The sequence below is a fragment of the Netta rufina genome, assembly GCF_964035555.1.
Source record: "Netta rufina genome assembly, chromosome: 6".
Taxonomy (NCBI): Eukaryota; Metazoa; Chordata; class Aves; order Anseriformes; family Anatidae; genus Netta; species Netta rufina.
The window spans coordinates 7,871,566-7,898,167 of NC_140129.1; the positions used below are offsets into that span (position 1 = coordinate 7,871,566).

At 44.9% G+C, this 26,602-nt stretch overlaps 1 protein-coding gene across 1 annotated transcript in view; it reads left to right on the forward strand.

Moving 5' to 3' along the window:
* CPS1 (carbamoyl-phosphate synthase 1) overlaps positions 1-26,602 on the forward strand; it is a gene marked incomplete at both ends in the record, with an annotated part of 88,438 nt that overhangs the window by 23,654 nt on the left and 38,182 nt on the right. The window contains 11 exons of the mRNA XM_084289676.1: positions 1,601-1,678; positions 3,106-3,204; positions 3,882-3,977; positions 7,477-7,666; positions 8,230-8,387; positions 9,152-9,280; positions 11,865-12,009; positions 12,383-12,593; positions 15,248-15,446; positions 17,636-17,812; positions 21,540-21,658. Of these exons, the coding sequence (XP_084145802.1) occupies positions 1,601-1,678; positions 3,106-3,204; positions 3,882-3,977; positions 7,477-7,666; positions 8,230-8,387; positions 9,152-9,280; positions 11,865-12,009; positions 12,383-12,593; positions 15,248-15,446; positions 17,636-17,812; positions 21,540-21,658 (1,601 nt within the window). The remainder of the gene's footprint in view (positions 1-1,600; positions 1,679-3,105; positions 3,205-3,881; positions 3,978-7,476; positions 7,667-8,229; positions 8,388-9,151; positions 9,281-11,864; positions 12,010-12,382; positions 12,594-15,247; positions 15,447-17,635; positions 17,813-21,539; positions 21,659-26,602) is intronic.

Here is a 26,602-nt window from a genome sequence, read left to right on the forward strand (position 1 = left end):
GTGCTGTTCTGGCATATCCTGGCTATAGTTTGCAGGATCAAGTAGCGGTAATTTCCAGCTGATGGTTCGAGAGTAAGTTCGTTGTTCATCAGTTCCTGTTGTCTTTGTCCTTGCAGGTGTATTTAAGCAGAGATAAATGTTGCCAAACAAGGTATTAATACAAAGGATTTACAAGTGTCGTTCAGTTTTTGAAGTGACTTTGGTTTGGCTGTGTTGGCACACTGAACCCTTCCATTCTCAGGCCTTCCATGCTTGCTTTAGCTAAATTATGGGAGCAAGTGTGATGGTGTTTTTGCCTAAATCAGGTGGTAAGGCTGGACATGAGTCTTCTGGATCTAGAAGCATGATATTCTTTCATGTGACCTGAAGAAAACATTTCTGCTACCCCCAAAGCAGCATCAGGCTCCTAAACCTTTATAGATTTGTCCATACACTGGAGAGGGACAAGAAACATGGCAGTTCTAGCATGGGGTGCACCAGCAGGAACAGGACTGGATGGGCTCTCCTCTGCAGTCCTCTATTTGGAAGAGAAGAAGCACTTCCCGTGACCGACCTGACACAACACAGTTGGACAGGGCCAGCACAGGTTTCCAAATACTGACACGCTATGGAGCGAATATATTTTGAAAAGGTGTTAGTACGTAACTAGAAATAACATGAGCATTCAGGGAAAATGTGGCAGACTCAGGATGCTCTTTACTCTGAGGGCAGAAACTCTTACTGTGGGCAGGAGCTCATCTCCTGTCCCTGTCCCATCCCTGCAGCCCGGGATGGCACTGTTACTCTGTAGGAGCTGATGTGGCTCCTGTGCCCATTTGTGGGAGAAACAGGTTTATATCTGAGCTATTTTTCTGGGATTCTCTCTTAAGGGAATCTTGGTTTCCTCCATCTGGAATTGGGCCATGAGCAGTGACAGCTACAATGTAGTCTGCCAGTGGCCTGCACTGCCTGGTGCTGTCAGGCCGTGCAAATGAGAGATTTGTTTTGCCTGGCTCCAAGTAGAAATACAAGCACCATCTCCAAACTCAGCTTAGGTCTTTCATACCATCCAGAGCAGTTCGTCACAGACCTGCAAATGACCCAGGGCATGGCCTTGTGTCAGCATTTGAAGTGAGTTATGGAAGTAAAGAGCATGACCAACATTTCTTTCTTCTGTAACAGCACGAGTCAGATCAGAGCAGTAAAAACAATGAAACAGCATTCTTCAAAGTGATCTTTTACTTGCTCTGTATGGTTTTGCTTCTTTGCCTGGTCCAGGATCTCCTCTGGAGGGAGACCAGCCTATCTGCTCTGCTAAGTGCAATTTAATAGGGTTTGCTACTGTAATGAAGGTGATGTCTCTACCATGTTTCTCAGCCACGCACAGCTCAGTGGGTAATGCACGCACTGGAACATTAGCAGAAGATAAAAAGGCTCCATAGTAAGGCTCCTCAAGTAAGACATAGTTTGAAGACTGTGCATGAAACAGGTTTCAATTTAGCAGCCACTAAAAACATCTCAGCCCCTTGGCCTTCAGTGCTTGCAGGGATAACATCTGGCTTTCTGTTCCCTTGCCTACTTTCAAGGAGTCATCTACGCTGATTTTTTTTTATTCCCATAGGGAATTATGCATGAGACCAGACCAATTTTCACAGCACAGTTCTACCCAGACGCCAATCCCGGGCCAACAGACACAGAGGTATTGTATGAGGATTGATCTGGGCTTACTTTTAGGTGACCTGGGGAGTGCAGATACGTATCAGCTACAATAACAAGTCTTTATGTTGTTGATGGTCCTAAATCTTGTTTTCGGAGAAGTCAGAATCCTCACAGAGGACCCAGTCATGCATAGGCTTGTGTCTGCTTAGCTTGATCCACAGCTAATTACAATCAGCAGCAAGGCGTCTATTGACTTCTGTGTGCTTTGGATCAATGATTCCATTCACATGATGCGCATGCTTTGAGTCCTGGTGGGATTATTTGTGTGTTGGAAGTTACTGAAGTGCTTAAGGCTTTGCAGGATCAGGCTCAACTATCTTGTACCTGGGGTGATTGCAAAAGGAAAAGGATTTCATCTTACAGAAAAAACACTAGCCAGATGTTTTGTAATAAAATCATTAACTTTCTAATACATTTTAGTTCCACTTTCAAATTTTATAATTACTGTAGAGTTATGTAAATGAATGCATACTTCTTCACTCTGGTTCTCCTAAGTGAAATGAAATTTTAATCCCCCATCTGTGACTTCGCACAAATTCTATAACAACTGATTGCGTAGTCACAGACTATGACTAAGCAGCAGCAGGGGATGTGGAAGGCAGAGAAAGCACGTCTGAACAGAAATACACTTAGCGTTTCTTGAGAAGGTGGAAGAATACATGGAAGTGCTTATTTTATTCTTAATTTGATGTTGTTGATTAAACCTGCAAGTAAATCTCTTGATATCAAGACGTTTCCTACCAATCTGACCTGTAAATCTCACAGAATGTGAAACAACCCTCGGCTCTGGCTTCTCCAAGTATGTGCACTTCCACTGCTTGGATGGATTTGGGAACCTGGACCCCTTGCGGACCCCATCAGTTGGGTGCAGTCACAGCCTGCCTCGCTCGCTGTATCCTGCTGCTGCCTGGGATGAGGCACATGGAAGCCAGAAAAAACTTTCCTCACAGCTGCTCTGGGATCTCTGGAGGGACCAGCCAGCTGACACTTAGACACACCTGTTCAGACCCCAGCTCTGTAGCGGGCTCCATTCCACATGGCTCACTGGAGCTAGTTAAGCATCTGCTCTTCTGTATTTTAGCTTTCAATGCACGCTCTTTCCTTATGCTGCCAGCCATATATAAGCAGAGCTCACAGACATGATTTATAAGCGTTTTCTCCCTGATATGACCGCACTTTCTTGAATGCAGCTTTGTCAGATACAGCAAAGTCATTATAAATAACGGTCCCCTCTTCTCTGGTGGTGTGAATGTGCCTTCAGAAGGCAGCGGAGCAGAGTTGATAGCTGGAGCTTGCAAATGGCCTGTTTGGTTTTTTTGTTTTGTTTTGTTTTGTTTTTTCCCTTCTTTGCATATTATTTGTTTAGTTCTGCTTTGGAGATTAAATTCATGTGTTTATTTTTCCTAGTTCCTGTTTGACTCATTTATTTCACTGGTTAAGAGAGGGAAAGGCACTACCATTGCTTCGGTCCTGCCCAAGGCTGGAGCAGCAGCTTCTAGAGTGGAGGTCAGTGCACAGATGCTCTTTGTTCCTGCCTGTCAGTAAGGCTAGGAGCTTGCTGACTCCTGCTGAACCCACTGTGCAAAATGGCATAAAAAGCAGGCCATGGAGGTCAAAGGATTCCTCCCTGTACAAAAGGCCTGTCCTAGAGTTGTCTAGCTCTTCTTGTGTTGTTGACTCCCTTTTCTTTTGGAAATTTGTAAGATCTGACATTTTATGTATTTTTCTCTCAAGTTCTCCCAAGAAAGGTGCTCTCACAGCAGTATAGGAGGTGCCCAGGGATAATCCAGCCATGAGATCTCGTGCCAGCATCATAATATTGCTGCCCTGTTGCTTGGCAAATAAGTCTGAAATTCCTAGCGGGAGCTGAATTTCAGACAGTTTTGCTATCTTAGAAGGCAGCTGGACTTTGTAGGCAGCCAAAATGAGGCATGGTTGTCTATGAGCACATGATAAAATCAACACATGTATTGCATGCCTTATGCATGAGCTGTGTTTCTCTAACCAGAGAGATATGGGACAATTCCTGTAGAAATATTCTTAGACGTAAAAACTTCAGAGTTCTTGGAGGTGACTTTTATTCTCTTTTTGGAACTTAAGATTTGTTCTGTGCTGCATTCTCTGTTTATTTTGCTATCCACCACCACGGGACTGACTTTTTCTATACTCTTTCACACCTCCAGGTCTCCAAAGTTCTCATTCTTGGATCCGGGGGCTTGTCCATCGGTCAGGCAGGGGAATTCGATTACTCTGGATCTCAGGCTGTGAAAGCCATGAAGGTGAGACAGATACTTCGGAAATGCTAACTTTATTTATTTTATTTTCCTTTGTCACAGTGAATGTTTGCCCAACTCTTTCATTGCAGGGGCAGGGAAGCTGGTAGAATAAATAATAAAATTACCCATTTTTGGTTTGAGTTTGTTGGTTGTGTGATATGAGTTAACCACTCGGAATTATCGACTGGAGAGTGACATTCTTGAGGTTTCCATTGCAGCCTTCAGCTGGTTTGTTATTTTAGTTGTGTGACTGAGCACTCCAGGCTTGTCATATCGTCCTGCACTCTGGTCGAATGAAGAGGAGGAAGATGGTTAGTGACACCTGAGCTGAAATCACTGAAACTTGTGGAGTGCTGGCATTGCAAGGCAGACAAATAATAACGCCAGCAGAGCAGTTGGCTGCTATCAAGACAATTATGCAAAAGATTTTGAACCTCTTATCAAAACAGGTTTTCTAAATGTGTTTATTTCAAATGGAATGAGGGTTTTAAAGTTCACATATGCCAAGTTTTGTTTCCAGAGTGAATTCATAATTTTGAAAGGAATATATGAAAAGTCATCCTTTTGGATGACTATTGTCCAATAAACTTAATGTCCCACTTCTGAAGTCCCCTTTCTGAAGCCTGGAGGGCTGTGTTATTCTCCTAATTTGTAGAAGGAGAGATTGTAGGGGTCCGTCTGACAGAATCAGAGCAGTTATAGCTGCTCTGACAAGGTGAGTATTGTGATCTGCACTGAAGCTAACCAAAGTCAGGGCCATTCTATTCCTGTGCTGACCCCAGAGTCAGCAAAGGGGAAAAAATCAATTACAGTAATCTTAAATACAGTCTGGGGTAGGTCTGCATCGGTCCTAATGTTACAACACATCTTGTATTGGATGTGTTTTGTGTCCTGTATTGCTATTGCTGGCTGCTAGCTTGAAGTGGCCATGTTGTCAAGATGATGACAAGGTAGGAGTGGAGGATCCCAGAGCTGGTGAGTGCCAATAATGACCTGGGTTGGAAAAGAGGCCTCTCTGTCCCTTCTTCCCCTTTTCTCTCTCGTCCTTCAAACTCAGCTCCAGTTTGTGGGGAAAAAAATAAGTGTTTTTTTTATGTGTGTATGTGCGTGTATTTTATTTTTTATTTTTTTAATGATAAATCTTCCTAGCTTGACCTCCCACAGTGCTCTTTCCCTTCCTGTGGCCATCAGCCAGCTGCTCTGATCTGCTGCAGGCTAATCAGCCATTCCAGCAGCAGCGCTTGCTCTTCCTGACCTTGCCTCTGGCAGTGTGATTTACAGCTGCATGCAGGAGAGAAGGCAGTTGGTCAGTAGCTGCCAGGAGAAAGCTGCAGAGCAGGGATGGGAGAGAACAGGGACAATTAACAGGAGACAAAAAAAAGAGATTTCTTTCCCCTTAGACATCTTAGTTTTATTTTCGTTTAAAAAATCGATACTGGTTCTCACTGCTGGATGTTCTGATTCACTCTGCGACGCATTGCTGTTCTTCCTAGTCTACTGGATGCCGGGTCCTTACAAGAAGGTGCTGCAGTTCACATCCAGTCCTACGCAGTTACGTGTGTGCCTCTTTCTAGAGTAAGACCCCATGGAGCTGGGGCTGCCCCAGTCGGTGAATTTGTATTTGCAAGAATATTCATCGAAGGCAGGAACAAACTGTGAAGCGGGAGGCCAGGAAGCATCTGTGAACAGCGGAGAATGGCTTGTGGCCATCTGAAAAATCTTCATGATTGCTTGGGCTGGGGATTCTCCCAGCTGTTCTGTGTACAGGTGGCTATTGCACAAAAGGAAGAATCTTTCAGGAAGACTCCATTATTAATTCTCTGTTTTAATTAAGTTGTGATAAAGATCTCCAGCTAGGATGGGTGGACATTGTGCGTAGTGTGTACAACAGCAACAACAAAGAAAATTAAAAAGGCAGAAGTTGAAGGAAAGGGTTACAAGAGCAAACACCAAGTGGATTAAAATCTAGAATCCCAAATAACTAGGCCTGGGGATGTGATATCAGTAAAAACTTCTCTCTTAGCACAGCGTGCGTTAATTCTGCTCATTAATTATGTTCCTCATCACTGCCAGCTGGTCCTTCAGATACCTTGCCCCAGATAAGTAGGAAAGAAAAGGCTGAGATGTACAGATACGCTTGCTTATTGGAAAGTGCTGAACCTTTCCCCTCCCTTGTTCATTGCAGCAGAACTGTAGCTCTGAATTTCTGAGCATATTTATTATAGAAGAATGTTGTGGTCAGTGAGCTACCCTTCTCCCTCAGCACCTGCAAGAAAACTACTCAGTTTGGAGTCCTCAGTCTAAAACTGAAATCTTCTCTGTAAGGATTTTCTGTTTATTCCTTTCCCTGCTATGCACGTTTTCAAGGAAAGCAGAGTTTTCTGTTCAGTGGAAAAAAATCCAACTTTTCTTGGGGAAAAAGTGTCAACAGAAATTTACAGTCAGTCTTTAAAGCAGTATTTTAAGTTATCAAGAGAGAAAGAAGAAATGTTATCCAGTAACTGAAATAAGTAATCAGAGAGAGCACTGAGGAAGAATCCCACTGCTCCAGGTGAGCTGTGTATTTGTTTCCCCAAACCAGTGGGTCAAGCAATCACAAAATGTTCTCGTGTTTTCTGTGAACAGAAGAAAAATAGTAATTTCTATACCAGTCCCAGCAACTCTTCCATACCATTTGCTTGAGGAATGGTGGCTTACTTAATCTATCAACCCTTTTCCTCTTTCTTCTTTTCTTTATTTCTGCTCACAGTTCCTGTTTGTTCTGAAAGTTTCTTCTCTTGTTTTTCCTTCTCTCTAAGAAGCCTCCACTATTCCTATATGGCAAATATTTCTCTTAAAATGTATTTTGCATCCATAGTTAGCATTGTTTGTAAAGGGTTTATTCATCTGTAGAAGTTTATTGCCTTATCAGACGTTGATGGAGATTATAATGAGTTCCCATAAAAATGAGGCGTGTGTCCCAGTACACCTTTTCAACAAAGCAGTAATGTGTCGCTCTTTATCTGCCTGTGGTTGATGTGTTGGCCTTTTTTGGGGGTTGGTTGGGTTTTGTTTTTTCTTTTAGGCATGACCATATTCTGGCCTCTTTAGCAAAACTTGGTTGGCATCCTCTTTATGCATTAATATTTTGAGAGTGAGAGGAGTTGCTCTGCCCAGCTCTGTCTCAAACTTTTCCACTGTTGGGCAAACTGTAGTGAAATTCCATCTGCAGCCCAAAGAGCTGTAAACCTCTTACTGTTATAGCAGGAAACATGATAAACTTTACTATCTCTTTATCTCAGTTTCTCATATGTGACAGAGAAAAAAGTGTATAAAGTTTTGGCTAACCTTCCTCTTGCATATAGAGGCAGAGTTTATACAATATCATGAGGAACCAGGCTTTCTACATTCTGCTGTTGATGAAGCTGCTTGTTGAACACCTTCTGTCCTTGCTGCTGCTGTTAGCTCTTTTTCCATGTAGGCCTAGCTTTAATGCAGATTTCGTTGTGTTTTTTTTTTTCAGGAAGAAAATGTGAAGACTGTCCTCATGAATCCTAACATCGCTTCAGTGCAGACCAATGAGACTGGCATAAAGCAGGCTGATGCTGTCTACTTCCTCCCCATCACTCCCCACTTTGTCACGGAGGTCATCAAGGCAGAACGCCCTGATGGATTAATTTTGGGCATGGGTGGCCAAACAGCTCTCAACTGCGGTGAGTACAGTGCAGATAGATGCCTTGGCAGCCCTTGCAGACCAGCTCATTGCTCTCACCACACGTTCAGCAGACTCCTCGTATGCAAATGTGCAAGACCTGTGTCTTGCTGTGTTGCCTAGAGGCACAGGCAGAGATGCTGACCATGGCAGAATGAGTAATTGCTAAGCTATGGACATAGCATCTAATCACTGTTTTCAGCACTTGAAAGTAAATCATTCTGGAAGCTCATCTCCTGGTTACCGTAGCTGAATTGGGGGTACTCACACCACCCAGACAGAGATCAAAAGGAAAAGTTAGCTTCATTTAACCTTCTTGCAGTAGTACCTACCTGTACTGCTTTGTCTCTGAGATGACTGCCAAGTAGCAACTTTAGTAGTAATCCAGTGGTTCTTAGATTTTAGGGAAGAAATGTCTGTGTAGTGGTTCTGAGTTCTAATATTGGCAAAGAATAAGAACTGTTGATTACGCCAGACAAGTGGTCAGGTAGTCAGATATCTTCTGAACACTTTCTTCTTCATTTACCATCAGCCCTCAAAGCTGTGGCTTTGTTTGCTCTGCAGGAGTGGAACTCTTCAAGCAAGGAGTCCTGCAGCAGTATGGTGTGAAGGTCCTAGGTACATCAGTTGAATCCATCATGGCTACAGAGGATAGAAAGCTTTTTTCTGATAAACTGACTGAGCTAAATGAAATGATTGCTCCTAGCTTTGCAGTGGAATCGGTAAATCAGACAATTTTGAAGATGTGATTACTTTTATTGTTGCTAGAGTTATTTAAAAATAAATATTTCTAGTTTTGTTCAGTGAAAGCTAAATACAACTGTGGATACTGTAGCTTGTACACTTTCATTGGCACTTCATGGGGATTGGTGCTGGTTCACAGTGATTTAAAATGGATGAAAGTGCAGTTAAGCACTTGGAAGGCCTAAGCTAATTTATCCATTGAAAGGAAGAGTAAATTCAAGTTGGGTGACTTCTGTGCTGCAGTACAAAGGTTTATAAAATTTCAGTGGCCACTTTTTTTTTTTAAATCTTATACAAGCCATTTAGGCTTAGTATTTCAAGTCCTCAAAAATCCCTAGTTCTGAAATCCCTCTTGAGGATGAGAGTGTGAAAAAGTAATTAGTTAGTGGAAGGGTGGAAGGTATGTTTGAGTTTGGAGGAAACAGTCTCAAAGCAGGATGTCTGTCGGAGGGGTTATTTGATGCTATAGTCTGTGAAGACAGACCAGGTAAGAACACGAGAAATCAGTGAGGAAGGCCATGGTGAGGACAGAAGTCACCTTCTTGAGCCTATGTTCAATTTTTCTGCTGTTGGGCAGAACAAAGTAATGTTAAAATGCCAACATCATTCTTTTCATTTTGTCTTCAGACAGCTGAATGTCTTATTGATGGGATTTCCAGTTAACAGAGTAACCTGAGTTGGTTGACTTTATTCATCTGAGTTGTTCTCATTGTCTCTGAAATGTATTCCCATCTCCTTTAAGATTGAAGATGCTTTGAAGGCAGCTGAGAAGATCAGCTACCCAGTCATGATACGTTCTGCTTATGCCCTTGGTGGTCTGGGGTCGGGCATATGTCCTGATGAGGAAAGCTTGCTGGACCTTGGTACAAAGGTAAGTCTGCGATTGCAAGCTAGAGGAATAGTCTGGACATGTGAGTTTTATTTTTATTTTTAAATGGATATTAACCTGATAGTCACAGATACTGGAATTGTACATACCCTGCCTTTCATCTTACCTGTAAAACGTTATCCTGATTCCTTCTAATGCCCTTCTTTTTTTTTTTGTTTTGTTTTGTAATTCCTGCTACTGACTTGGGTAATAAAAATGATTAAACTAGTGTTCATCTGAGCAAGTGTTTCAGCAGTTTTAGTCTGGAAAGAATCATAGTGAATTATTTTCACCTGCTTTCAGGAGTGAGTGGCACATGGCAGATGTCAAGGAAGTTGAAACCTTTGAAGAGCTCAGTGATAATGTAGTGTCAGAGTCAGAAGAGCTGAGAGACTTGGGCCTCTGCTGTATTTCAGTCTAAAGTATTTTTGCTAAGTCAAAAGCTCATGTAAAAATTTAATGGGATTATGCTCTTCGTAATTTGACATCTACCAGCTGTGTCTGGCTGTGAAGAAACAACTTTCTGTAGGAAATCTGGGATTGTTTTCTTTATATTTGCTGTGAAAAGTAAAATAATTTGGGAAGATCAAAAAAAAGAATGCTTTTTTCTTCCTGCCCCGAATCCTGAATTTTAGGAAATAAGTCTCCACCAATGTCTTTAAAATTCCTGTTTTTCTCTTTTCCTGAATTTCTAACTACCTTAATCTTTCATGTATCTCTAGAAAGAAATACTGCTGATAGCTTTAGGAGCAGTAAATGAAAATAGCTTTTTTTCTCCTTCACACTGTTGTCATGCAAACAAATTCTGGGGCCAGAGCAGACAGTGTTTAGCAAACATCTGCTTAGGCAATGCCTGTCCCCGGGAGGCTCAGTGGACAGGACTGACAGATGCAGGAGGTGGCAGCGGGTACTGTAACCCTATCTTACAGATTGATGGCTGAGGTTGGAAACACTTCACTCACCCAAGCTTATACACGGTCTTCTGTTTAGAGGAAGCAGAAATTCACCCAGAAAGCTTGTGAGTGCAGCTGTCTGGAAGGTTTATATCAAAAAATCTGTTTCAGTAAGAGAATGTGGTTTTGATTGGCACTTTTTTATTTGTGGTTCAGAACGTCTCCGCTTTTCCATGACCAAATGTAAAGCAATAGCTTTTCATAAGCATCTTGCTTTTGTAAAATTTGAGGAATGGGGCAATGTCATATTTTAGGAAAATTTTGGTCTTTCTGAAACTTTATTTTTACCAAAAGTCTGATTCTGTTTTACTTGAAATATTTTTATTTTATTTGTTTTCAAAATTGATACTGAGAGCTTCAGCATTCTGAATGAAGAACGATGTTTCAAAGTTGACAGTGAAAAACAGTTTGAGTGGGTTTGGATTAGCTCAGCTTTCGGTTCTCATTTCAGCAGCTCAGCAGAAATACTCTTCTTTCCATTTCAGCTATGGAGATGGTCTGCAGTAATTCTGTGAACCACATTATCAGACACTGGACTCTGGGCACGTTCAGACAACTGAACACCTGTAGGTGTATTTCTTCACAGCACAGCTAGCTCAAGTAACCTGGCCTTGAGTTCATGTCTCCTGCATCAGTTCATTTTGAGTGAGGGGAGGCAGTAGACAGTACCAGAGGAGAAGCACAGATTGTTCTACAGGCACTGTTAGGTGTTCCTGATACATCACCACAAACTCAGTGCCTCCTCAGACTGGGTGAGGTGCCACTCTTCAAACTGTTTCTTTTTTTTCTTGTGCATGAGTTTGGCAACTGTCCTAAGGGTAGCATTTGAATAACAGCTTGAGCTGACTGCAGAGGGGACAAGGCTGAAAACTGATTCATGTGCTGCATTAAAAGAAGAAGCTTTCCTAAAGGATGGATTGATAATGTGCCCGTTACTTTTGAAGTTTTTAAGCGAGATGTGATTAATGTTTTCTATCTGCTAATATTAAGGCCATTTATTCACTTAGATTATGCTCATTTACCAACAAACTGTATTTTTCATTTTTGTCTCTTGTGCTGAGGAGTGCTTGCAAGATTAGTTTCAGAATAAATCACGGATCTTGCTTCTGGTTAGTATGCCAATGATAAGCAACATTATTAGTGCTATTAATTAAGTAGTGTTTGCTGGCACCCACACTTCCCATCACTTAGTCATTTAGCATTCTGCAGAGTTATCCCACTGAATTCCCATGAATATCCCATGGGGCTGCCCATATGCACAAACAAAAGCATGTGTCTATTGTGTGATTGGAGCCTTAGATAGTTTTGTACTCCTATTTGTTATTTACATGCCATTGCGAGCCCACATGCCCTGCTTTTTTAACCATCTGATCACATAAATATTTTCTGTGCCTTTCAAATAAAGCTAATGATTTTTTTTTTCCTGAAATAAAGCATGGAGTGCTTGTCATGGGTGCTATGAACTTCGCTTATATTCATCTTTCAATTTTCATGTTGGCCTGGGTTGTCTGGAGAAGAACAGAAGCCTTAAATATGTTCTAACAAGGTGTAACAAAGCAAGTTCTAACAAAGTTTTCTTTTCTATTGTTTTTTTTTTTTTTTTTTTTTTTTTTTTTTTTTTAACCTATTCCTAGGCATTTGCAATGACTAACCAAATTCTGGTGGAAAAGTCGGTTGTTGGCTGGAAGGAGATAGAGTATGAAGTTGTGAGAGATGCTGCTGATAACTGTATTGCTGTCTGCAGTATGGAAAACATCGATGCCATGGGAGTCCACACAGGTAGGCTTGGACATAGAGTGACTCACTGGAAATTGGGCTTTTTTATTTTTATGCAGTAGTTTATGTAGTTGTGTCAATGAAGTGGGCTCTAGAAATGCTCTTCAGGTCTCTGATGCAACCAATTAGTGTGTAAAACAGATATTGTTAGGCTGAACCTGTCCCCATGATCTCATTTTTCTTAAGATGGCTTTTGGCTTCTCCAAAATCCAGTTCTGGGACTCTATCTGTGTTTTTCATTGCATCCACATTTTTGAATGTTTGTGATAACTTCGTTACTGGCAATGGGTTAGCAAAGAAAGTGACCTATGTGGCTAGAATTTTCTGCTGCCGAACCGCTTCTCATTTTCCTCCTCTGCTGCCTTGTGACAAACAGGGGATTCTGTCGTAGTGGCGCCAAGCCAGACACTCGCTAATGAGGAATTTCAGATGCTGAGGGATCGTGCCATCAAGGTTGTCCGACATCTGGGTATTGTGGGAGAGTGCAATATCCAGTTTGCTCTGCATCCAACTTCCCTGGAGTACTACATCATTGAAGTTAATGCCAGACTCTCGAGAAGTTCGGCTTTGGCATCCAAGGCAACAGGGTAAGTTTATGTAAAGAACAATCACAAAACAAACAAATGAGCAAACAAAAACTGAGTGGAGAAGATCAGAAAGAGAGTTAAGGCAATGACTTGGATTGGGGTATTTTTTAAATACATAAGTGACAGCTGCAAGGAGGAGGAGCTCTTGAGTCTGTTGTCCATGCCATTAAGACAAGGAGGTGCAAGCTTAATTTGCAGCACAGAAGACTAAAGGTGGCTATTAGGGGTAACTCTGGAGCAGTCAGAGCAGTGAGATGTAGATTCCTGCATGGGAAGTTGCTAAGGATGGTGGTTCCTGTCAGCACTTCCTGGGAATGAGATGGGAGAATCAGTCCTGCAGGGAGGTGGAAGAAGGGGTTAGTGAGCTCTCCAGGTCCATTCCTGCCTGCTGATGCTGCTGCTGCAAATGGAAAAACTCTCAGGAGGCGTGTGGGAGGGGAGCCCACTAGCTCTCCTTACAAAGCATATCCACTGTATCCATATGTTGGCTGCAAATCATCTCTGGGACCCAGAGGACACAGTTATTAACGAGCTGTCTGTCAGATTGATGCAAATGGTATTGCTAGCTGCTTTGTTTTGTTGGCTAATCATAAACTAATCAAGATAAGGATGGTCAGAGCAGGCAGTTTAAAAATTGGCTTCCTAATTGCACTTTGCAGATGCTGTTGAGAGGTGCAAATTAATCTGTAATTTGCAGTTTTCAACAACTCCTGTGTTGTTGAAGCGCCATAGCAGAGCGGAGATAAGCCATGATGCTGGACGGTGGGCGTTGCATTGTTTTCTTTTTGGATGACAGACTCACAGCAAAACATACCTGTTTGTGTGGTCTCGCTGCGGGCACGATACATCTTTAAAATGGTGGCTTTGTGGATAATAAAGCGAGATCCAGGCCTAGGTAGGTAGCTCTGCAATGTATTAGGGTAGGAAGTAGTACCCATCTGTTGCGTTGAGGAGGGACAACCACCAGCCAGCTGGGATTCTCAAAAACCAACACGGATCTCTCTTTTGAATGATGCACTGGAAAGGCTGAAGCCACTTGGGTTCCAGGCAGCTTTGTGCTGAGAGCTTGGGCTCACTTTGGGTGTGATGAAGCACTGGGAGATTTCCGAAGAGCTGTTGCAGATGGATTGTGTGTGGCTGGAAGCACCTCCAACAAGTCATTGTGAAACTGGCTTTGATGGAAATGTTGTAGGAAAACCCTCCTGAGGGAGGGAAGGGTTTGTGCTGAGGAAGGTTCTGAAAAGCACGTTTGGATTAGGCCTGTGACCCAACGCGATACCTGGATTCAGCAACCCAGGGGCTTCTTGCAGATTGTGCTGCTGACTGGTTACCTCAAATATCCTTTCCAGTGAATGAGCAAAAGACTCTGGAAGATTTATGGGGAAGGAAATGCTTACGGTATCATAGTTAGGAAGTTAGGCTGCTTGATGTATACAGCACCTGATACAGAAGTGCTCTGGCTGCTTACGCAGTGTGTATTGTATAATGGAGTGGTTCAGCTGTCAGTACCCATCATGAAAAAGTATGGGGCGTAAGGAGAAGATGTGGGGAATATTGCAGGTGATTTTTCAAGATGAGACTTTCCTTCTAATATTGGAATAAAACATCTTGTTTGCTGATGAGGCTTTTCCAGACGACTGAAAATTGTGAAGGATGACATCCCTAGCAAAATGAGAATAACAGGCAGGTTTACAGGCTGACTGCATTCCCTCCGCTCCAGCTAGGCCAGCTTTGCAGACCAGTCATCTCCGTTCCTATTGCCATCCTTGAACTAAGTCTAATTCTTTGCAGACTGTTGAAGCCCCCAGTATCATTTTTTTCCTCTTGTGATTCCTGTGTTCAAATGATAAGTAACATTTTTGAGGCTTGGAAGAACTCTACAATTTTCTGCAACAGTGTGGGGAAGCCACTTTTCCTTTTGAGGAAAAAGAAAAGGGAGAAGAAAGAAGGGGAAAAAAGTGAAGTTCAATTCCTTCATCTGCTAAATGAAAAACATGAAAGGAGAAACACTGATCTTCCACTTCTGGGGGTCGGTCAGCCATGGTACCACACCAGGTTGCATGTGGTTGGTTATAGGACTGTGTATCAGACACCTTTTAGCTGGGACACGGGGCATCCTGTTTATGGGGTCTCTCTTTAGGACTCTGAAGCAATTAGTCTAAATGTTTTTACTGGTAGACTGCCTGTGACCCCAACCAAGCAGGGATTAAGTCACCTAGCCACCTGCAAAGCATAGTCCAGGCCCTCAGAAGCTCAATGTTTGAAGAAAGGAGAATAAAACGAAACAACTCAGTTCTAATTTTACATGTGCAGAGTGATGCAGAGGAGAATTGAGAAGTTGGTAGCAAAACCCAGGAACCTGATCCAAACATCCTGAGCTTTAGGGCTGCAGCTTAAACTCAGGGCTCTGCTTTCTTTTCAAGAGAGTGAAGGCATGCAGGGTGAAATTCTCCCGGTAAGCTGATCTAGGAAGACAGGCTGAGTTTACACTTAACAGAAATGTGCCAGGAACAGGGAACAAAAAGTATAGTTGCAAATACTTTAAATAAAGCAGGTTGAGGGGTTTATGAAGTTTCCTTGTCATTTGTAGTACAAGCAAATTGCAAAAGCAAGTACTTCCCACTCTACTGTTCTCTACCTTTCCTCTGTGGCAGGTATCCATTAGCATTCATTGCTGCCAAAATTGCCTTGGGGATCCCCTTACCCGAAATCAAAAACGTGATGACAGGAAACACCTCGGCCTGCTTTGAGCCCAGCCTGGATTATGTTGTTACCAAGATACCCCGCTGGGATCTGGACCGCTTTCAGGGCACCTCCAACCGGATTGGAAGCTCCATGAAGAGTGTGGGAGAGGTGAGTGTGAGATCCTCCCCTTCCCTTCCCCTCTACCACTTGGGAAAGACATTTCTCTTTCTGGAAAGTCCTCAGGATCTCTGTCTTCCTGGGCCCAATGGCTTTTGAAGACGTCAGTTCTATTCAGACAATTTGTATCCAGTACTGTATTTAACTGAAAGGAGTTTGGGCTGTGTAATCTTAGATATCACAGCGAGGATTCATAAATGGTTTGACTATGAAAGGAAGAGACCGCTTTGGATCACCTGAGGTTTGCTTCATTCTTGACACTTGTGACAGGACTCCCAGAGTTATTCTTTGTTTGGAGTTCTGTAGTGATGGTTCATTTGAGTATAACTTCAAGAACTGTAGTTTAAGATTTTCAGTGATGTAGAAGAACAGCAGCTCACAGTTGTTCCCGTAGTTATTTGTCCTCCCTGTTAAATCCACATGGCAAACATTGGCCTACTTCTGCTCTTGAAATCCAAGCACGACACGTGATATGGCTCTGAAGTTCTGACTTACTTATCTTGATGATTAAGTCTCCTGTGTCTGGAACATGACAGTGGGACTTTTAAACGCTGATTTTGAGGTGTCTGGAACAATAGCAGCATTTTCAGACCAAGTTTTAAGAGGGAGGGAAATGGATAAATTACCCTCTTAATTAGTTAATTACATACCAGCTACCAAAGCAAAATAATTAATTTTGTGTTTTTTTTCGGCTGCCTTTTTCTCCTAATGCTTTTCAAGTAGCTATTTTATTAAATTATTTTGACATGAGACCTTCCTAACATCAATTCTACCTTGCTCACACAATGAGCCTTCATCACAATTAGAAGGATTAATTAGAACTTCGTTTTTCATTTGCAGTTTTGGCTTTTAATGTCAATGAGCTTTTTTTTTTTTTCAGTGAGCTGATGCTTACTGATATTAATCCTTCCTGCTTAAGGGTTTTTTGGACCGTTCTGTAGAGCTGGAGCTCCCAAATGCAGTTGTCTTATGAACCATCAGCTGTATGGCCATCGCTTGCTGGCCATAGCCACTTGCAGGGAGAAAATACGGAGCCCTTCCTGTGGCTGTCTGTCACAAAAGCAGAACAACGTGAATCCCCCGTGCTTCTCATCCTTCTTGAAACAGGATGCTGGGTAAAGAGAGAGGGGAAAGAGCCCCAACTGTTCCAGTCTACCATTGCCAGGGGTGAACTGACACAAGGACGGAGAAGCATAGGAGAGACAGCTTGCTGCTGGCAGAGGCACTCACCAAAAAGATTAGTCTCCAGGAGACGAGGGTGTCTGTGAAGCAAAGGGCTTCTTGCAGCTTTGTCTCGATTAGTATGTCACGATCATCTTCCTAGGCCTGAACCTGAAAGCAGATGGCAGCACCTGCTGCATTTTTATTAATTGAACAGTCTGGCTTTGCCTGTTTTTTGTTTTTGTTTTTGTTTTTTCTCCAGAGCTCTGTTGTGCTGGGCAATGGGCTCGGAGCTGTGAGAAAAGAGAAAACAATGTTATTTTTTTCTTTGACATTTTTCAACATTGTGTTTGGGAAGACTTTTATGTTGTTAGGGTTTTGCTGTGCTGGGAAATACAAATGTAGAAATTTGAGAAAGGGCTCTGTTACCTCACAGATTTCCACAGAGAAAATCTCTTTTTCTTACTGGACGTGAAGTCAAGATTGAAGGTGGGAAACCCCAATGCTGCTGTGCCAAGGAGGAATAATGCTTTAAGAGAGCCCTCACAGGGGAGTGTCACTGTTAAATGTAATTTACAGGAAGAGGAGCAGATTTCTTCTGAACCTTAAAATTCCCACTGTGAGTTTCTCTCTCTAACAGGTTGTTAAACAGAAATATCCTTCTGTATTACTACACCCGTGCTGCTGCATAATGCTCTCCATACTGCAGCGCTTCAAAGCAGTTTCCGAGGAGAGCAGCGATTGCCTGTATTTTACAGGTAGGGAGACAAAACCAGATAGGAGTCACTTGTCCAAAACTCCCTGTTGGTGATTACTGGCAGAGGCAGGCCTAGCAGTGGGACTCCCAAGGCTCAGGCAGCTGCGCCTGTTTTAAAGCCAATGTGGCTATCTTAGGGAGCGGGTTGAAGGCTGTGAGCTTTCTCTGGCTGTCCGTCCTTGTGGTTTCAACTTGCACCCATCTGTTACTCAGGGGAGAGCTGGGCAGCAGCTCACCGTACCTGATGTGCTCTCCCTTACAGGTTATGGCTATCGGACGCACTTTTGAAGAGAGCTTCCAAAAAGCCCTGAGAATGTGCCACCCCTCTGTAGATGGCTTCACTTCACGCCTGCCCCTGAATAAAGCCTGGCCAGCCAGCACAGATCTCCAGAAGGAACTCGCTGAGCCATCCAGCACTCGGATATATGCAATGGCCAAGGTAACAAAAGATCAAAAGCCCTTGACCATGTGCCTTGAATGATTGCTAACAGCTTGGGTCCCCTGGTCTAGTGTTCCTCACCCCCTTGCTTTCCTCTGTCAAGCACACTTGAGCTGTTTGTGTAGTACCTTCACTGCTGTTCAAGTCCAGGTAATCTCTATCACGTGTAATTTCCCTTGTAGAGCACAACAGCTGGGGGGATATATTTACTTTTTCTTGCTGACATCTGTGTTCTCTTGGATCTTCTGTATTCAGGAACATGTTTGCCTTTTGATGCAATCCAAGTCCGTGCTTGTTGTGTTCCTGTGTCCTGGCAGATCAGTCTGTGGCAGTGTTGGTGGAAATCTGGATCGCTTGCTTTTGTTTATTCCTATAATGCACTTGCTTGCTAAATGCTGGCCAGTATTCAGCCTTTATTTGCACTGGCGGTAGCTACAGTCAAGTTGGCCAGTTTGGCAGGTTGCCATTAGTTTTATGGGAAGGGATGAAGGAAAAAAATGAAGTGAACTGAAACGAAGGGTGATAGAATGATAAGCTGCAGGCTGAGAGTAATGTCTTTTTGCAACTGTTGCATTGGTATGGGCTTGAAACTTGAAAGCAATTAAGACTCCACGTTAAATTCAGCATCCAGGAATCCCCAGTTCTTTGAAACAGGCTCAACTTCTCCCCTAGCATTCTTTAACCTGTCTCCTGTCACAGAAGGCAAATCACTTCATCTTTCAGGGTTTCTGGGTAAGAGTTCCTGTTACTGTAAGAGGAGCAAGGGTCCGAAATTATTTCTGCCTTCAGTTCCATGGTGTTTGCCTGTCTGTATCTCAGGGTAAGTGTGGGGTTAGTCCATGTACAGAGTAGGGGCAATTTCCTGGTAGGAAACCCCACTTACTGTGTTTTCTGTCACTGACTTTGCATGGCAGAGTCTTTAAGACCCTTGTGCTCATGTAAATAACTCATTACTGCAGTGGGGAGCTGGGGTTGTACCGTGGTGTCTGTAAAAAGGTTTTCACGTCGCTGTCCCTCTTATAAATGATCTGAATGAAAAGCACAAGATGTTCTGTGAGTGTACGGCTTGTCCAGCTGTTGACTCTTGCTTTTCAAGCTGGGGAAATATGCATCTTCATAAGTGCAGAACATCCTTCAGCAGCTGCGCTTGGTCTCTATTACAGCTTTCTCTTGCAACTGAGGGAAAATCTTTTCTCATCTCTCTGAGTGGCTCAGGGGGCTTTTATAAAGGTTAATCTGAGCCCCATGTTAACACAGGGGATTTAGGCAGATAAAGGTGAGTTAGGGCCATGCTTAACACTCTGGGTGTTCCCAGCTGGTGGCATTTTCACTGTCAGCTATCAAAAAAAGCCAGATCAAAGTCTTAATCCCTCCCTGTAAAGAGCTGCCTCTGTCTGACACTGTGCACTAATTCGTCTCCATTAATAACTGAGGCGAGCAATATCAGGAAGGGGCACCTCCAGCAGCTGGGGCAGAGGGCCTGGAAATCCCTTTCCATCTTGCTGACATTTAAAAGCCAACAGCTAGTCCCTATTAGCCCTCAGCTTTGTTTGAAACTGGATGGAGCCTCATTGTGTCTTCTCCTCCCCCCCCCACAAGCCCCATTGCCAGCTCTCCAAGGCTTTTTGCTCTTTCTCTCTCTCCTTTTTCTCCTTGACTGATGAAAACAGTAACTGTTCAGGTGAAAGAGAAGGCAGTTCAGCTGTCATTCAGAGTTACTGCTGTTGTAGTGAGACTCCCTGTTGTAATGTGTTTTTTTCAAAAAAAAAAAAAGAAAAAAAAAAAAAGAAAAAAAAAAGGCCACTGGAGAGAGGCTGAAATAGATGACAGTTGCTCTTTGAGCAGTGGCCAAGTGCTGCAAGAGTGTAGCTGCACCTGATGGGCAAGAAGGGCTGTAGCTTATTTTTGGGTTATAGCTTATTTTTTTGGTGACTCTTAGGGTTTGTATGTAAGTGGGTTTACGCTGTGGACTTGATCTGCACGCTTTCACCCTGGGGTCATGGTCTCCTAGATGTCCCCACTGCAGACACGTTAGCTTACACTCGTGCTCCCAGCCACAGCCAGCCAAATACCTCCTCTGGGGAGCAGGCATGAGACAGAAGGAACAAAGGGGCCTTAAAGACAGCACGGGTGGCTGAGCTAAGCTACTAAGGTAGCTTAGTTTCTCCTCCCCTCCTCTGCTGAAAGGGAGGTAGGCATTTGTTTTCTTCAGTTTCCCATGAGGACTTTTAAATGAAGCATTCTAAGCAGAATAAGTGTGTGTGGTCACGTTACCTGCGTGTGTGTGGCTCAGCGACCCGTGACTGAAGGTTGGAGGTCCCCAAACCATGCCCATACTTTGTGAAACCAGGCAGGCAAAAGGAATCCCACTAATGTTGCAGCGTGACCGTGCTCTCCCAACACCCCATGGCTGCTGGGTGCTGAGGGCAGGCTGGTCATTCAGTCAGCAGCTTACTGCCTCTCAGGACAAGAGAAGGAGCCCTGGGCGAGCAACCTGGGAATCCTTAGAGAAAGCAGAAGGTGCTTTGAGGTGGTGTCAGTATTTTGCAGTGCCCTGGGAGAGGACTGTCCCCATCCCAAATTAAATTTAGCCACTTAATGTCGCTGTGGAACACAGCAGTGACGTGGCCCACATTTCTCTCTGCTGCCATAAAATCACCCTAAGCAAAGCGGTGGCAGTACGGCGTCGTGTCTGCAGCCTGGTGACTGGGAGGAAAGCTGCTGGTGTGCAGTGGCTGAGCTCATCCCCGCATTAATGCTGGAGTTTTCTTCAGTGGCGTTGCTCTGGCTTTGTTCCAGGGATGTTGCCCTGCAAGAAAACAATTAAGCACGGTAACAAATTAATGAGCCTGATTTCTTCATCTCAGCGAAGATAGCGTGCTGGTATTATCATCATGGTTGATTATGGCTGTTTTATCAGGAGAGTTGTACCCGTACACCGCTGCTGAGACCCAGGAAGTAGCAGTGATAGAAGATAAAACTGTATCCATGCTGGGGCACTGTCTAGCAAATTTCTGAGATATTTTTTAAAATAGTGTGGTGTCCTGTCAAATGCTGTCTTCTGCATAGCTCCATGAGGATCCTTTTAACCCCATTGTGTGGGTAGTTGGATAAAAAGTAGAAATAAATAAAAGAGCTCCAGCAGGATAGCCGCAGTTACGCTGTAGCTGCAGAGTGTCACCTAGGACTGGACTCTCCACTTCAGAGGTATTTCAAGGCCATGTGTTCCGAGTCAGTCTAGTTTTTCAAAGGTGAATTGAGACTTATGCTCCCAAGCAGTGAGTTGCTCCACAGCTGAGAATCTGGACCTTCCTGCTTAATATTTGCAGGTATGAGGTGACAGTGGGATGGAGATTTAAGTGACCTGGGTGTAAGGGGTACAGTTGTGGAGTTGGTTCTGCAGACTGAATGTGCCTGGTAGTTAAGACACATATTCAGTGGCACCAGGCCTTGCTGCCATCAGTTGAAGTTTGGCTGCTGGCTCTGTAAAATGCAGATTCTCCAGCTCTTCAAACAGGAGCCAGCTCTCGTTACCAGAGGGTGTGCAGCAGTGGCTTGGTCCCTCCCTATGTCCTGCTTGAGGGGCACATTTTGGGTTCCCCTGGCAGACCTTTGATCTGTTGATCTGTGCTGCTACCTATGTCTCCGTTCCATGGCTGCTGCTGCTGTTTGCTCTATTTGCAGAGCGTGCATTCATGCATGGTTGGTGCTCTCCTCTTTTTGGCAGGCTCTGACTAACAAAGTCCCTGTGGATGTCATTCACAAGCTCACGGCCATCGACAAGTGGTTCCTGTATAAGATGCGTGGCATTGTGAACATGGAGAAGATCCTGAAGGAAGCAAACAGGTAAGAGAAAACAGCTTTGTCCTAGGACACATTGTTCTTACTAGGGGTCTTTCTGCTGGGAAAACCATGGCAGGCCCTGAGCACTGATGCAGTTGATGCTGAGAAGTTTATTTTGGCACTCGGCGTGAGTGGAGTTCCCTTAAACCCCATCTGACTGCCTCACTCGAACCAAGGAAGTGCCTGAGAATGCTCTTTTGGGGAAAATAACTTCGAGCGTACAGGCATCTTGCTGCCCGTGGGGATTTTGTAAGTTCTGGTTTATGTAGGAAAACCCTTACTGCATCTCTGAGGCTGGGGCTGGGGCTGTGGATGGCATGCAGTAATACCAGCAGGCTGCACTCACATACCTAGGACAGTTTCCTTCAAACATGGGACTCATACCAGCTTACTACACCCGAGGGTCAAATGCAGGACTTTTTTTGGGCCTGTCTGATGGATTTTTAATTTTTTCTGCCATGCTGTGATCATGTGGTATGTGTTCATGTGGTACGTGTTGCTTTAGCACTGCACTTTCAAACACCTATAATTTCAGACATATTTAAATATAAATCTTCCTTCCTTAAGAAAAATGACCATCTAAAGCTAAGTCGGAAAGATAGCAGTAAATTAGGGCGCTCAGCTATATATTTCGGTTCCAGCCTCTTGCTGACTTGAGCTTTCCCTTCATGGTTTATGAGGTTGGGAGCACCTCCTCGCTGAGTTATTGGCTGCGTGTCGGCCAGCTTTTCTGCTTCGCGTTTTTGGTGTCTTAACCACGATTCACCACATGATGGCACTGGGAGCGCACTGTAGCCAGCACGTCCCTAACTTCATCTCCTGTGATTTCTGCTTCTTTAACCAGCTGCACGGTTTTAATTGAGCAGCTCTTGGTCTCCTTTGCCCCCCGGAACAAGCTGGATCTGGAGCTAAACAGAAATGAATGTGGAGGGAGATGTCGAAGAGAAGGAGTAGCTTGATTATTTACAGAAGTCTGTTGTTCAGCTGCACAAGCTTTTGCCCTCTAACATCTGTGTCATGTTGCATTTGTCTTGAATGCCTTAAAAACATACATGCAGCTCCTTGATGAAGAAGAAAAAGAAAAAGAAAAGCCCCAGATCAGTTTGAGTTCCTTGCTGTTGGAGTGGCACGCTCTGAATGGTGCACTCTGGACCCCAGAGGTTGGTCCCAGCCTCAGCTGCTCTAAATCCAGCATCACTCCACAGATGCTAATCGTGCCAAACTGCTCTTTATCACTAAGGTTCCTTTCCCTTTCTCTGCTATGGGTGGCAGGAAATAATAGCTCTAGTAATGCGACCAGTAGCCGGTGCCATCCCACACTGTTTTTCATCCTCCTGGTGACTAAGCAACAGGCTGCAGGGCCGACCTGCTCCACCAAGCCCTTTTGTGGTATCCAGCCCTGCCTTTGTCTCACGCAGCCAGTGTTGTGTCCTCTGTAAGTGGATTCATGCAACGCGGCTCAGGTGTATGAATGTAGTTCAGTGGTCAGTGCAGCTTTTCAGTCTGGCATCCCTACTCAAACCTTCCCAAGGAAACTCTTAGCTCCCAGGCTGCCCCGAGAGGCAGGGACGGGCTGTCCGGCTGCCTTATGCTGAAGGCACGTTGGAACAGAGACAACGAGCTGGGAAAAAGCACTCCTGACCCGAGCTAAGAGGCTGGTCCAGCAGGCCACAGCAGGAAGCACATCTCCGCAATAGCCACGGGAAAGCTAATTGAGTGATGCAAATGAGCCTTGGCATTCCTGTGCTCCTCCTGCAGCCAGCTGTTTCCAGTCCCCAGCGTGCCTGGCACCGTGTTACCTGTGCTGTGGGATTATTTCCAATGGAAAAGAATGGGCTGTGATACAATCGTCGCTCCAAATCTTTGTTGCTGAAATGCAGTTAGCATCAGCAAAAGCGTTTTGCTGTTCCCAGGCACTGCTGCTGGTTACAGGCAACACTTCTTGTTCAGTCAAGCCCATCCCTTGCTCTTTGTCTCCCGGTTGGTTTGGGGGTGCCCTGCGGCAAGATTTTGGATGTAGCTGGAGGAACAGCTCTGTCCGGAGTCTTGGTTTGGGCCCTGCAGAGCTGTTGTAGAAACTGGTAGCAAGGAGATGGTCTCTGCCAAGAGGAAATCCAGAGCTAGAACAAGCAGGTATGGCAGGCAGCTGGGGAAGGGGGGTTGGAAGCAGAGGGAGACCTTTGCGAGCAGTTCAGCAGGCAGCACTCTCACTGCGTGCTGCCGGGCCAGGCCTCGCTGCTTTGTGCAGGGAAGCTGTTTCCATGTGTGAAATGTTATATGGAATAACGATGGGGGAGCAACAGACCTAACTTACAACCATTTGTCTGTTCTCACTGTTGTCCTGGCAAGGCCAATCATTTGCAGAAACAGCAGAGACTGGGAAGGGCACCCATTGCCTCGCTTCTGTTTGTCCCAGCAGACTTCTTTCCAGGGAGGATTGGACCCGGTGCTTAAGAGACTGTGTAGGTTGGGTCATGCTGCAGCCGTGTTTCAGTTCACCTTTGCTTCTGGGGTCCTCTAAGATGGAGGAAGTGTTGCTTCAGTTGCATTGTTGCATTTTTTTATGTGTTAACTTCGTACCTTCAGTAAAGAAATCTTAAGAGCAGCCTGCCCACTGCACTTAGCCGTGTACACACGCACATGGCAAGAAAAAGCCTGGTCTCGTGCTGCCAGTCCGTGACTGGACAGTGGTGGGCTGAGCAGTGGTGTGCAACAGGATGTGCTGTTACCAGGAAATCCTTTCCCTAGATTTGGCCTTGCCTGTCTCATGAAAGCAGATGGAGGGGAGGGCCCTGGAGTGACCCCACCGGCTGTTTGTCACACTGTCAGCTTGTGATCGAGAAGGAAATCTGAACAGATGACATCTGGGTGTCTGAGACAACCAGGAGTGAGATGGGACTTCAAGGCCTGGCTGGATGGGTGAAAAGAAGGGATAGTGGGGTCCAGTTCTCTCCTGGGGGAAATCTGAATGAGATCTAGGGGAGGTTGGGCCGTCTTGCAGCACTCGGAAGTGAGCATAGTGCCCCAAAAGGAATGTCTTGGTATCGATAAGAGACTGTCTCGCCGAATTCCAGTGAGAGAAGAGGAGCATGGTAAACCCCCACTTTGCAGGGGAGCTGAGCATACAGGCGGTAAGGCTTACCCAAAGTCTGGCAGAGCAGGGAGCTGAACTGTCTCCTTACAGCTCAGTTTCTCAGGTGAATGTTAGTAGGAAGAACAGCTCCTCCATTTTGGTGGATACCAAATTTGCTAGCCTGCTAGCAGTGGGGAATGCTGACACCACCATAGTTTATAGTGTTACACTTCAGAGCTTGGTCCTGGTGGAGAGCGTGTCCTTGCTCTGTGGACAGGGCATAAAAACCCCTCCTGGCCTGTGGGGTGTTAGAAAGGGGTAGGTGCAGCCCCGATCATTGCCCTTCTCCTTCCTCAGGAGGCGCAGGCTGGGAGGTGGGGAAGCAGAGGAGAGTGGGAGCCCTGCCTCAGCGGCCCGTGGTTCATTGTGAATTCCTGTTCGAAGCCCCTGTCTGTGAAAGGTGTGTTTTGAAAGCATGACTTGATTTCAGAACACAGCCCCAGCACTACAGGTGCTGGAATTCAAGCCCAGCTCCAGCAGGTGACCCAGGAAGAAGCAGACAGGCCATCAATAAACCGTGCAGCTCCGCAGGGAGTGTTGCACATCTGCTCTCCTCAGGAGCAGTTTTTTCTGCTGACTTGGGTGTTTTTGGGACAGGTCGGAGAGCCCAGCTCAGATCTTGCGTGGGTACGCAGCAGAGCAGTACCAGTGCCTTGACACGAGGCTGCGTGGGTTCGTGCTGTTTGAGGAGCTGTCGCTGACATATTTGTTGTTAAACTAACTGGGAAGATGGCTTTCGTCTTCCGAGTGAACTGGAGGGCAGGGCAGACCGAGGAACAAACGAGGAGTTCAGTGCGTGAGGGGAATACAGTACCAGCACTCATTCTGCACTGGTTGTGCTTTGTAGGATCCAGCGCAGGAAACTTTCTATTTGTCTTACAGAGCCACTGGTAACTTCACAGCTGTATTTTCCTTTAAAGCACCTGCAGGTCTGTGGAAGCTCAGCATGCATTTTCTTCCCTGATGCACACGATAGCCTGGCGCTGCTCTCCAAAAGCCTGGGGGGGATCTCTGCTTCCAGTACTGCTGTGGCGAGTCTGTCGGGCAGCATCCCAGCAAACACCCCAAAGATCTCTCCTCAGCTGGGGTGGGAAACAAGCTTGGAGGAAGCATCTAGGGCCCGTCCGTGGCAGTGCTGCTGCTTGAGCTGCTGCTTCAGCACATTGCTTAATTGTAGGTGAGAGTTGTTCGGGTCTTAGGGCACAATGTGAGGCTGTAACATTACTTACATCAAGGGTCTCCACGAGATTTATTAGCCAAAGATGTGAGCATTAAAGATGCAGAGAGCTGAAGTGGTGGAGCTTGGTCAGTGGGTGAAGCTTGGTGGTTTACAGCTCCTGCTTTCCTGAACCCCCCTTTGGCAGCTTTTTGAGTTCCTCAGGAGGGGAAAGGTGGTGACAATCTGTCTCCTTGAGAAGAGCAGCAGGGAGGGAATTTACACACCAGTCTCATTATTTGAGTTGTAGCATGTTCAAAATCGTGTAAGAACATCAGGAGCAATCAAGGAAGTCATTAGGAAGCCATGAGGAGTCTTTAGTGGAGCGGGACAGAGGGAAAGAGGAAGAAGATGCCCAAACGTGTCCGGGATGCTCACAGCCCAGGCTTTGCCCCTCAGTTCACAAACTGATCCCAATTTTTATTTTTAAATTTCATTTTATTTTGCTTCAGGCTCACTAGCATGCGCCTAAGTAATGTGCAGGATGGGCGTTAACACGACAACGTACCTCAGATGAAGCAGAGCTTGTTCTGGGGGCTAAGAAGAGCTCTGCTTTCCAAATGGAGCCGGGGCTTTCTGCCAGCCCGTTTATTTAGCT